The following is a 12,724-nucleotide window of genomic DNA, read 5'->3' as shown; positions in this document are numbered from 1 at the left end:
GACCATTGTAAATCAAAAATGTGTATAAATCATATCAAACATAGCCACTAAGCTCTGGACAAATTAAGGAGGACCTTTATGTCAAAATATAAACCTTGGAAGGTAGATCATATGAAAACTATAATGAGAGGAGGCATTAAGATGTCAAGTATTTAGCTGTAAGCTTATTATATGGTCACTCTGACATGCTAATAACTGCAGTAAGTCATGTCATACATAACATCGTATTCAAAAATCACTGTAAATATGACACCTACTGCGAATAGTCTAAAATTTACTTTGATCTTTTCAGGCTAAAACATATTTTTGTGTGTGAGGATAATTTAAACATATATTTTACTAATTAATGTAAAATATCTTGAATAGTAATTTCCTTTCCAGTCAAGTTGACAGACTAGATAACATTAAAGCCAAAAATTCCATTATAGAGATAATATTTTGATAAAAAAAAAAAATTATAAAAATATAGCTATAAATCAATAGAAATGGGGCTGGGACAACTGATACAGTTGTGGAGCTTTCCAAAAATATCAAACTCTAAAGTTTACTTAGGTAAGCTGTGTGAAAAACATATCATATACCAAGTAAAGATTGACAAAGTAATTAAAGAATACACTACAGATTAATAATAAAACCTTTCTGAAACAGGATAATTTACATAAAAATACATAATTTATTGACTTGCCCAGGTCATAAACCAATAACAAGTTCAAATCAAGTCACAAGTTTGTATACAACTAATCAAAATTTATATGCCATAAAATAACATAAAAGTAATTGTATATCTTTTAAAAGATCTAAAGACATTAAAATAAATTTTTAATGTCAAATTGTCCTGTGTCTTGATGGGTTAGATGGTACTTGAGATAAATAGCTGGGATGTAACCAGAGAAAAGTTTGTCTAACCAGATACACAGACCACTTGTGTGTTATTAGACATTGTAAACACAGACTCATGTTAGGGTAGCTGTTTATAAACTGTTACATAAACATTAGTGTAGCATATGGCCAATATTACATTGTTTTTATTCTGCTACAATCAAGATTTGACTGACAAGTTAGCCAAACTGATTATTGAATCTTAATTGAAGGAAATCAGAACATGATTTCTCCTAAATACTTTAATAAACAACTTCCTTTATAACTTTATACAGAACAACTTTACTTTTCAGACTTGTTTAGTATACTGATCCTTGAGGTAATTGACGATATCAAAGAAAACTTATTAAACTAGGGGAGACAACTCTTATTATTACATTAATTATAAACAGTTCCGTAGATACTCTCCTATTAGTCGATCCGACTATAAGTCGGATGCCCTTTTCAGCTCCGAATTCTGAGGATTTAGTCTTGACCCTCGTATAAGTCGGACAAAATTTTGACATTTTATTTGCAGCTGACAGTTCCGTGCTAGAGAGAAGGAAAGACAAACAGCTGATGAAATTTAAAAAATCAACATTTAAAAAGCAGTTGGTTTTCTTTCTTTGAGCTATTTGACATTATTTTAAGAGAAAACTTTTTAAACTAGGAGAAACAACTCTTATTATTACATTTAATTATCAAAAGTTCTCAACAAACCCAGATACGTGCTAGAGAGAAAAGGAAAGACAAACAGCTGATGAAATTAAAAGAATCAACATTTAAAAAGCAGTTGGTTTTTCTTTCTTTGAGCTATTTGACATTATTTTAAGAGAAAACTATTTAAACTAAGAAAGACAACTCTTATTATTACATTAATTATAAACAGTACTCACAGTACTCAACAAACAAGAAGGCAACAAAAACAGCTGATCATTTTTACTAATCATTTTCACTCATCTTTTAAAGTATATAGTATTGTACAGTGGTCATAGCCAATCAAACTACGATTTATACTCATGATAAAATGCTGATGGTATTTCTATTGGCACAGATTCTCAGATTTACATTGGTTCCTTAATAATTGTACTTTACAATAGGGTTAAGAGGTCTTGTTAGAAACAATGCCAATATAATTTGGCAGATTTGACATTTATAAACAGTTTGTTAGAAAGAACATTTGTTTTATCATTTAATAGAATCTCCAAAACAATGTAACCTGGGTTATACCAATATACACCATCTCATCTCACAACTCGATTGAATCATCCAAATCTGCAACAAAATACTATTATGTAAAGCCCTATTATTACGCCAATCCATTACGGTGAAATATGTATTGCTGTAAATATGACTAAACATTCAGATAACTATTCCCTAACTTGACCGTCATAACATAAATCACCGTGACTGACTCTGTCGCAGGGACGTTACAGTGTCACTGTTCTCTCCGTGGTTCGTACCAGAGTAACTCTGATTAAAAATTGAAACAAGTGTGATAAAGTGGAAATCAATTGTAGCAATACTGTAAAGAGCATGATATTGGGTCTATAAGAAATTGGCTCTTTGACTTCTGTCTTAATGGCTTTGTCTATAATAGTATGGTACAACCTTAACTATTCCGCAGATGCTTCAATTGATCTAATCAATAGGGTTACAGTTGTCGTAAGTTGTATATTTCACTCCGATACCACATCTTTGATTTCAGAGTTTCATTGATTGAAATCCATAATGCAGCTGTAAAGTGGATATATTTTTACAATTCTTTTCTGATATCGAATCTATTTTCAACATCAATTTCAGTATTGTTTTTCATATGTCATCGATTAATGTGTTAAAAAAACCAATTTTATATGCATCTGTCAGATTTTTTAAAGAAAAAAAAACATTACATAAGTTTGATTCAGTTTAATAAACTTTGATATGAAAGACACTTTGCAGGAGTTATTAAAATTTCTGATTAAAATTTTAATTAAATGGATGCAATATAGATTTGAATTTCAGTATAAATCTTATGTTGATGGAATATATGTCATTATTTCTTCATCATTTTATCCAGAAATTATAGTCAGCATATCATTTTCTTATTTGTTATCTCTGTTGATAAAAAAAATTTGGACTTATTCTTGGAGGGGTCCATAGATGACCACTTGTAATGTTCAATGTTTTGCCTTTACCTTGGGTGTTCAACATGTACCCTTATTCAGATGTCCAATTTTTAGACCAATAAACTTTACATCACTTCACGTATTACATGTATTTATAAAGAATTAAAACGAAAATAATTTGACTTCTAAGCCAATGATCCTCTATGCCTAAGGCCATAATTTTCAGAAAAATCGCAAAAAAATAAGTGTAGAACATAACAAGGGGCAATCAGTCAACCTTAGGTCTAAAAAAATCAACACCTAATGGCCAAAAGAAAAACGGATTACACAACCACAAAACAAAATACTAAAGTGTTGAGAAACCAAACACACAAAAAATATGTGAACTCATATGCTCAGGAAGGGACAGTTATTCCTGCTCCAGTACTCAAATCTATTGATGAAACATATCCAGTGAAAATTCTCTTACATTACAAAATGTATAAACCATAAATTCTCAAATATAATAGTGACAGAAAATGAGTTTGAAAAATAAAACACTTTTTTTGGACAAAGGATAGAGACACAACATAAGGTGGTCAAACTAGTGGCTAATGATCAACTTCTTTTCATTTCACACATCAACTGAAATGGTATGATATTATCCAAATAACAATAAAATGGCAGTTTTAATAGGACAAAATGGATATAAATATTCAGGGGGAATCTTTTTTATGTTAATTTTCTGGTTTATAATTTTACTGTCATCATTTATTTTTTGTTTTTAACTTTCATTATTTTGATAAGATCCATACAACCAATTTACATGCTTGCTTTGTGAAAACACTTAAAACTTGGAATCTTTTCAATCAAAAGATGACAATGTAATTATACAGGAATGTACAAGTGGAATGGCTCCTCCCATAAGAAATTTGCCAAATAAATTCTAGATTCATTATCAAAAGTAAATGCATGCATATATATATATATGGCGAACCTTTAAGAATAAGAAACTTTAAATATCAAATTAACTCTAAAAACTTGTTAAAATAACATCAATCAGTATTATGAAATAAAACAGATCATATATTTATGATAAATATACAAACTACATAAAATTCAAATCATATACAGAAAAGAAAGATAAAACAAGTTTGCTACTAAGCCCTGATAAAATCTTATCAATGCATTACTGCTTGTAAAATCACAATATTTAATAAAGACTAAAGAATTACAAGTAATGCAAACTTCCTTCCTATGTTATCACTAAAATTATAACTCAGCCTGATGAAAGCTAATGTTTGGCAACATTCAAAAAACATATAATCTGTAGAAATATACATGATTATAGGTAATATGGGGATGCACAATAAACTGTGGATTCATTTATTTTTGTAGATACCAATTTTACATGATTTTGAGGTTTTTCCAGTCTGCATGCAATCTGATAGAAATTAAGTTGAACATTTTAATTCCTGGATGACCTGTACCAAGGAAAATTGTATGTAGTTTTCCATGGTTAATTGGGACAAGAAAACTTAAAAAATCATTGTCAAACATTTCCACCTGGTAATTTTGCATGTAATGTTTGCCACTGGCTCATTTAAAGTTATCCATCCATCTATTATCTTTCAAAACAGGGGAGGTTAGTCCAGGTTCATGTCGGAGAAAACAAGGTGGGCGATTCAATCATAATTTCACCATTGCATTTATTCAAAATTAACATTATTTGGTATTGCAAACAATCTTACATAAAAAGAAAATCACTTTATTTCCAAGACAAATTACTTTTTGTTAAAAATTCTGATTTTCTTGAGAAAACTTAATGAAGTGGGCCTAATTGTAATAAATAGACTCCCCTTTTGACAGTAATACTAACTGTGGGTCAGACATTATCAATGTTTCTGTCAATACTATTATCCCTTAGGCATCTCTATTTATCAGGATAATGCCCTCTCCACAAGTACCAATAAAAGGAGATGTGGACTGTGACAGCAACCCCAAAGACACAAAAAAAAATTGGGTAACAGTCTTTAATGTAAAGGTTGATTTCATCCTGAGACTATCATGTAAATCATACCATGTTTTGATAATTCTTGAAACAGTTATTAATACTTGTATTTATAAATTTATTAAAATTTTTAGATACTCCAATTAAACAGAAAAACAGGTTCCCAACCAAGAAAAAACTGGGATTTCCAACTATACATCCCAAATCAAATGCATTGATCGTCCAAAAAAAGGGTGGGTGGGGTTCCAACCCCGGAACCCTCCCCTGGATCTGCCACTGATGGAAGTTTTTCTTTTTGTGGGTTTAAAGAAAAAGCTTATTTGAATATTGATAACTACTAGACTATAAAGGATGCATAGCAAAAATGTAACATCTGAGACTGGCTTGAAACAGTTTAGTATAGATTCAAAATATATAAGGAGTTGACAAAAGATCAAAAAACATACAGCAAACAAAATGTAAACATATTAAATTATGTAACTAGAAAAGAAATAAAAATAGAGCAATTATATTTTCATCATGACTGATAATTGTTATCAAGGAATTTGTATGAAAAATGACAAAAATGTTCTAGATTTCTTTGTTTAATTGTTGGCTCTAAATATGTTTTCCTCCTTTAGACAGTTGAAGTCCTCCTAAACTGACAGATATTGTGATAAAAGAGGATTTTCTTCTCTGATTTTTTCAACAGATTGTAATTTATGTTCTGGCTTGTTTCATTTTAATGATAATAACTATGACATAAATGGGAAATAGACAGCATTTGACAAGCCCTTGAGGTACATTTGAGAAATTATGATTGAATCGCCCACCTTGTTTTCTCCGACATGAACCTGGACTCCAGCAAAAGGCTACAAAAAATCAGAAGTTTTTATCCCATCAAATTTTTACCTTGATGTCAAAAGTTTATAACCTTTTGATGTATTCCATTATCATGTCCTAAAGATCAAATTGAAAGATCAATAGATAATGGACAAATCACCACAAAACACCAATTAAACAAGACAAAAATATGTTGGACACACCTCACTGTTTTATTTCTATCTGCTTCTTCTCATGAGAAATATGAAGACTTGTCTGTTATTTTTTTTTTTTCTGTCTAAGAACATAAGATTTCTGACTCCAAAATAAAAGAACTGCATGTTATAAATTAAGTAAATGAAATGCCTGTACCTGAATGCATTTAACTGACAGTTACAAATCTAATATATCTATTTTTTCTGTGCTAACACACATCTATTTCATTACATCAAAGACTACTGATAAACTATGGGGACACATTTTAATACCTTTTTTTCTGAATTTCATGTCATTTATGAAAGCGTGCCTTATTCAGGGGTTTAATCATTATTGGTCCTGGTTCAAGGCACAAATCAATTAGAAATTCTTTCTAATGTGTTTTTTCATGGTTTTGATCTAGGACCATAAATAGCGAAAGTATTGAAAGTATTTTTATTGTATTTGTATGTAATGTCCCCTGCTTTGCACATTTTATCTGATAAGGGCAATAACTTATTTTTTTTAAATTAATATCTTAGAGAAATAAATTCTTCTGTTTTAAATATATTTGATCAGCACTGATTTTCAAAATTTAAAAAAATATATTGATGTTATAAACCTTTGATAAAAATCTGGCATGAATTGCACACATGAGAGCGCTATACAATGAAATGTTCAATATTATTATCCAAGGGGCATCATCCCCATAACTCTTTTACAAACTCTTGATCCACACCGATTTTCTACCTAACTTGACTGAGACATTGCTGATATAAACCTATGATAAAAGTTCTTAAAAATCTGGCAAGAATTGTACACATGAGAGCTCTACCAATGCAATTTTCCATATAAATGATATTTCCAAGGGACATAAGCTGCATAACTCTTTGGAACAAATGTTAAATGCATCACACCAGGGACAATGAATAACTTTAAAGAAAATGAATAACTTTAAAGAAAATAAGGTATTAAATAATTTTTGCAGTACAAACTTTATTTCACTAAATGCATTTGAACAATTAATGTCTCTTCGGTGTTTCATAACTTCAAAATTTGAAAATCCAAAACAAAATATTGAAAAGCTGATCAAATCAAAAAGGACCTATTAGTTTAGCCAATCAGAGCTGTGCATGAGGGAGATACTTTCATTATTTTAAAATTATTCAAACATTTTAAAATAAATATGTAGTACTTTTATGAGAGAAATGGCTATTTTTGTACATCAGATATAAAAAAAAATTATATCATCAACTTAAAATTACCTCTACTTTAAGAAAAATATAAACAGATTTTATATCATAACAATTCTTTTGTTCTGGAGTCTTGACATTAAAACGAAGTAGAGAAAAGACAGAAAGTGTAAAAACTGCAATTACTTTAACTATGAAGCACATGTTTATTTAGGAAAGCATGTCCCATACAAAGTCAAACACATAAAAGAATGTAATTGATCAATATTTATTCTAAACATTGGCACTTTAAGATAACTATAATTGGTATAAGAGATGTACAATAAAATGACAATTCCTAGAAACTATCACCCAGATAATTGGCTCAGCTCTATAGGGACTACAGCATTTGTTCTATTTAACATTCTCTCATAAAGTTCAATTTCACAAGGGAGTAACTTTTATTATTGACCTGTCACTCAAACAAAGATTTTTTTTCAAACTTTGTCTTTAAATTAATTTGAAAATATAGTTTCTGTATCTCTGTTAAAAATGCGTTCTTTTTGTAAGAATTATTTACATCTCTTTGTTATGTGCGAGAAAAGAGCAATGTCAGATGTCAAAGTATAGCATCTCTCGGGAAAACTTGTATCTAGGAAAATATAAAAAAAAAGCTATTCTATATTTAATGAGATATGATATAGAATAACCTGGGAATGGAGTTAGTGTTGCACTTTTCAAGTCTATTAGATAGGAATTGTACAATGGTATAGCCTTTGAAGAAATTACAATTAACACCTTTATACTCTATCATTGTATGTCTATCACTTTTATAATTAATGGAATGTTTCTGACAAAAATCAATTGTCACATTAAAAAAAGGATATATAGCAGTCTAGAAAACTGTAAGAGTTGTACTTTAACATAGAGGTCTGCGTGTTCAAGCTTAATTATATTTTAATAGAACTTAGTCAATGGTAAAACACAAAAAAATCATTAGAAGAGATGCAAACTGAGAATTTAAATTTTTTAAGCTCACCCACATAAAAAGGAGTTGTTTTTTCTCTTTTTCTTTTTTCAATTGGCCTTTTTGATATAAATAATCCTTTTTTTTTTTACAATATCTATTGAAATGCACACAGAAAGAGAAAGACACAAAAAAACACTGATACAAGTCAAATTCTTCATGTGATTATATAACTTTTGTGCTGTAAAAAAGGGCTTATGTTTCCGCTATAATCCAAGACCCGGAGAAAGATTCTTTTACAGTTTTCCTAACTTTTGATATTTGTATAAAACTCATCAAATAATACATTGTTGCACTGTTAATAATATTGCTCATCCTCCCAATGCATGGTATCTATTAAAAAAATCTTCTTTTTTTGAAGACATGAATGTAATTTTGAGCTATAAACAATCAATCAGTCTTGTTATTATCTGACAAGGGAGGTGTATTGTGCCCTGGTGCATACTAATCACTAAAATAGGTTTTATTTTTAATGTTAAACTTTAAATCACAGCTGACTTCTTCTTTGATAACAGTAATCTTGCCTATTTTACAAAAAAGTTACAAAAGTATAAAACCTCCAGGTTTAAATGACAACTGTTTTAATCCTTATATTTTATGACCTAAATCTGTAAACTTATGTTTGTATCAAAGTTTCCATCTATAAATGAATTGCTTTTAAGTCTATGAGATAAAAGGCAATTGCTTTTAAGATTTGTTTAAAATTTAGACATTTATTACTTAATTCTGAGACATAAATATGCTGGAAAAATACCAACAGGAAATCTGCAATCAAATTCATTTTATTGGATAAAATCTAATTTAATTGAAAAAACATACACATCAAAGATAATGATAAAGGTCTAAGGGACATAACCATGTTATGACATGGGGCTCCTTTCTGATATAACACATTTTCTATTTTTGATTACATTGTACCACCAAAAGATTGGACATATTAAAGGGTAAATAAGTATCTGGCAACCAAAATGTCTATATAAGATAAGTTTAGTTGCTGTGTTCAGTGTACCTTCCTGGATTGACCTTAAACAGGTACCTCCACAAAAAGTTGAAAACTTAGATGATACAATACATGTATGACCAATAAAGCAAAATTAACAAACAAAATTACTGAAGAAAAAAAATCATTTACAACGTTTTCTGTTTAGCCATTGAAAGAGTTTGATGCCTTTCAAAAATACCTAATCCATTGATGCCAAACTACCGTATTCCATTTTGAGCAGTTTAACAATACCCCTATGTGTATTTCAATATGATGCAATGATGAAAGAGAGCAATACCATCAACACTTCATCACAGACAAACGGAAATTAAACAAGAGAACACCACTAAATCACACTTCAAACCAATTTGTTTCAAACTATTTTTTAATTAGAGTGTCGTGGAAACAGTTTATTTTTTACAGCCCGACTACTACTTTGCATATTGCTACAATTTCCAATTCCCAAGTTCATTAAAACAATGCTATTTATTGATGAAAAAAGTTTACCTGATTTACAATGGAAAGTTAAGATTTATCACTAAATATCTCACAATCATAATAAGATTGATAGTATTGGTTTTACAATTAGTCAAATATTCTGTAATGTTTTAATTACATTACCAGTCAGATGAAGTAAACAATTATAAAAAGAGATTTTGAAGTGGGTCTCATTGGGGTCTAAGCGTGATGCAGGATGGCTGATTATTTATAGGCATGACACGTGAAAGTCAAATTATTGTGTCGTGAAAACGGGAAATGGATCTAGAGGGACTGGGGATATGAGAAAAAAATGAGAATTGCTTACGTACATAGTGTAAGCGGGATACAGGAATCTGACAAAACAGTAGGTGGGATTTGGGATCAGAACCCCCAAATGAGACCCCCTTTTAACTTCAGCATAAATAAAGTACAAAATTGAAAACTGACTAGTTGGTGTTTTGCTTATTTTAATATGGTGATGTCTTTTTTCTTTTTTCTTTTTATTTGTAATTGACAACAAAGCACTTATGGACTATTTCAAAAGTTTAATATCAAACTTATGTAAATATCAACCTCAATCATACAGCATCCTCAAACACTGAAACAATTAACACAATTTCTGAATATTTCTTTTTTTATATAAGACTATTTAATTACATCTACTTCTGTATCTCATCTGCCTTTTTATTCTCTGCTTAAAAATGCAGGAATGTTATTCAACAAACATCAAATCAAAATATATGTACATGTAAATAATTTATCACAAGTAACTCTTATAAAGGCTAAGAACAATAAGACTCAAAAACTTTTGCATTCAACATAAATAATCCCCAATTTATCCTATATATTGATTGGTTGTTGTTTGCCTTATGTCCAGTGGCAAATAGTTCATGAATGTCGAAGACAAGATTTTGTAAATGTCTATGATCTTGGGAACATTTTACAAACAAACAAAAAAAATATTTCCTAAATTTTCAAAGTTGTTTCTAAAGTACTAAACAATTAAATTCCATGTTTTTATTTCAATGTGAGGATATGTTTTGTTTCCATATTTTGAAAGGACCATTGTAACTTTACACTTCAAACAGTAAACTAATTTAGTGTATGTTATGAAATATCTGTTGTGTTGCCAGTTTGACCAAAATTTTGCAGGTCAAAACTTTTTTTTAAGATTTAAAGTTTATCTGCAATATGTTGATGCTCAGGAAAACTAATTGCTGTCTTATAAAAAGAGGCACTATGTAGAACTATTGTATACCTTGTTTCCAATCTGAGTTTGCCTGAAATATTTGTCACTGAACATTTAGCAAACAATTATTAGCCAATCAGTAATGGAATGGCCAGTCAATAAAAACTTAACAAGGTGAACAAGGAACTAAAGCTCTTAAAACAATGGCAGACAACACAAAAGTCATTAAAAGTAGGGAAATTGGTCTAAATCAAATAAAAAATTCAAGTAATTTATGTTAACAGGTTTACATAAATACTAACTTCATGATAATTGCACTTAAACTTATAAATCAATTTATTTTTTCAACAAAAATGACTACAGTTTTGTATATTTGATTTCCCTGCGGCAACAATTGAACATTAATGACAAAAATACATGATGATATGGAAAAGACATAACTAAATAGTCTATGTTTTCTATGTTTTTCCTTACTTGAATGGCAATAAAGATAATTTGCTTTGACATTACACCAGTTGTCAATTTAAATGAACAAATAAACTTGTACAAACTAACTGTCACCAATAAATTACAACAAAAGTAACCTAGAAATGAAAAAAAAAGTATTGTATTGTAATAATAACAGGGAGATGCTATCCAAACCTTGTAAATTTCTATGTTTGATGAATGTTATCACAAAGTTATCTATAGTAACATGAAGATCTTTAGTCTCCAAGGCTTCCTCAGGACATAACACTAAACAAAATTACCCTTAAATTGGAGACTTGAAGCTTTAGAATTATAATAGAGGGTGAAAATAGGGCTGATTATCAACTTATCACTTTTTCTTGATGTGTAATGATATTTAACAGTTATTATGGAAGGTTGTGGTTACTGTAGGCATTATACAACATTATCATCCTGTTCAACAGTTAATGTCAGGATTATATAATATACAAAATATTACACAAACTGAAAAGTCAGCCGACTTTCTAGATAATACACAAGGCAAAGAGATCAAATGGTGCATTTCATCAAAAACAAAACTATTAAGAGATGTTGATATTTCTTGTATTTAAGTATATGAGTGTGTCAAGCATTACTTCTTTTTTAACAACATAGAATGTTAAATGGTATAAAGTATAAGCTTTGCCATTTCAATCCTCTACTGTGCTTTTTACATTAAAAGACAAAATAAAATGAACTGTAGATTGCATAAACTGGCATGCGTAGAACTATAAGTTTTGCCATTTTGATCATCTTTCCTATTTTACTCTAAAAAGACAAAATTAAAAAAAAATGTAAAGTATATGCAGTCTTCACGTTGAGTGGCAGCCCAGGCTAGTAAAATTGCTCTTGGGCCTGTAAAAATCATATCTACAGGCCAACAGAATTTAACTAAAAATTTTCAAAAACTGAGCTCCGGGGCTGTAGTTTTTATAGTTCATCGTGAAGACTGTAATATGACATCTAAGAATTACCTTAACTGTTGGTGGAGGTTCAACAACTCTTGACGTAACTGAAGCAAATGTAGAAGTCAGGTTTGGATACTTTGTCCTAAATGGTTTCTCTTTAATCTGGTAATGAGCTGGACCTGGTACTTCAATCTCCTCTTTTTTGGTAATTGGTTTTATTCTGACTGATGTTGTGCCAAACACACCCTTGCGAGTACTCTCAATGTAGGCCTTTCTCATGCTCTCTGATCCCATACCAACAATATTATATGCTCCAGGACCTGAAGTTCAAATAGACCAGCAATGGTCAAATGGATGAAACACAATGTCATCCAAAAAAAAAATTCACACTAGACAAGTCAATTTAGTTATTTCTGAGAAAATTGTGATGAAAATATTCATTAGACATTTAGGAAGGACAGACTAAGACAGTACTACTTTAAGCTTCCAAAATTTTACTGTGGAGCATAATTAACGGATACAAGATCC

General features: G+C 29.9%; 2 protein-coding genes across 3 annotated transcripts in view; one reads left to right on the top strand and one right to left on the bottom strand.

Moving 5' to 3' along the window:
• The window catches only part of LOC134725940 (short-chain dehydrogenase/reductase family 42E member 1-like), an 82,175-nt gene that overhangs the window by 7,169 nt on the left and 62,282 nt on the right, over positions 1-12,724 (top strand). The window lies entirely within an intron of this gene.
• Positions 1-12,724, bottom strand: part of LOC134725938 (sperm-tail PG-rich repeat-containing protein 2-like) — a 45,376-nt gene that overhangs the window by 19,152 nt on the left and 13,500 nt on the right. For both annotated transcript variants that reach the window (XM_063590240.1, XM_063590241.1), the window contains exon 9: positions 12,263-12,516. In XM_063590240.1, the coding sequence (XP_063446310.1) occupies positions 12,263-12,516 (254 nt within the window). The remainder of the gene's footprint in view (positions 1-12,262; positions 12,517-12,724) is intronic.

The sequence above is a fragment of the Mytilus trossulus genome, chromosome 7 (assembly GCF_036588685.1).
Source record: "Mytilus trossulus isolate FHL-02 chromosome 7, PNRI_Mtr1.1.1.hap1, whole genome shotgun sequence".
Lineage (NCBI taxonomy): Eukaryota > Metazoa > Mollusca > Bivalvia > Mytilida > Mytilidae > Mytilus > Mytilus trossulus.
The sequence above is the reverse complement of the archived record's forward strand: the minus strand, read 5'-3'. Positions and strand labels throughout refer to the sequence as shown.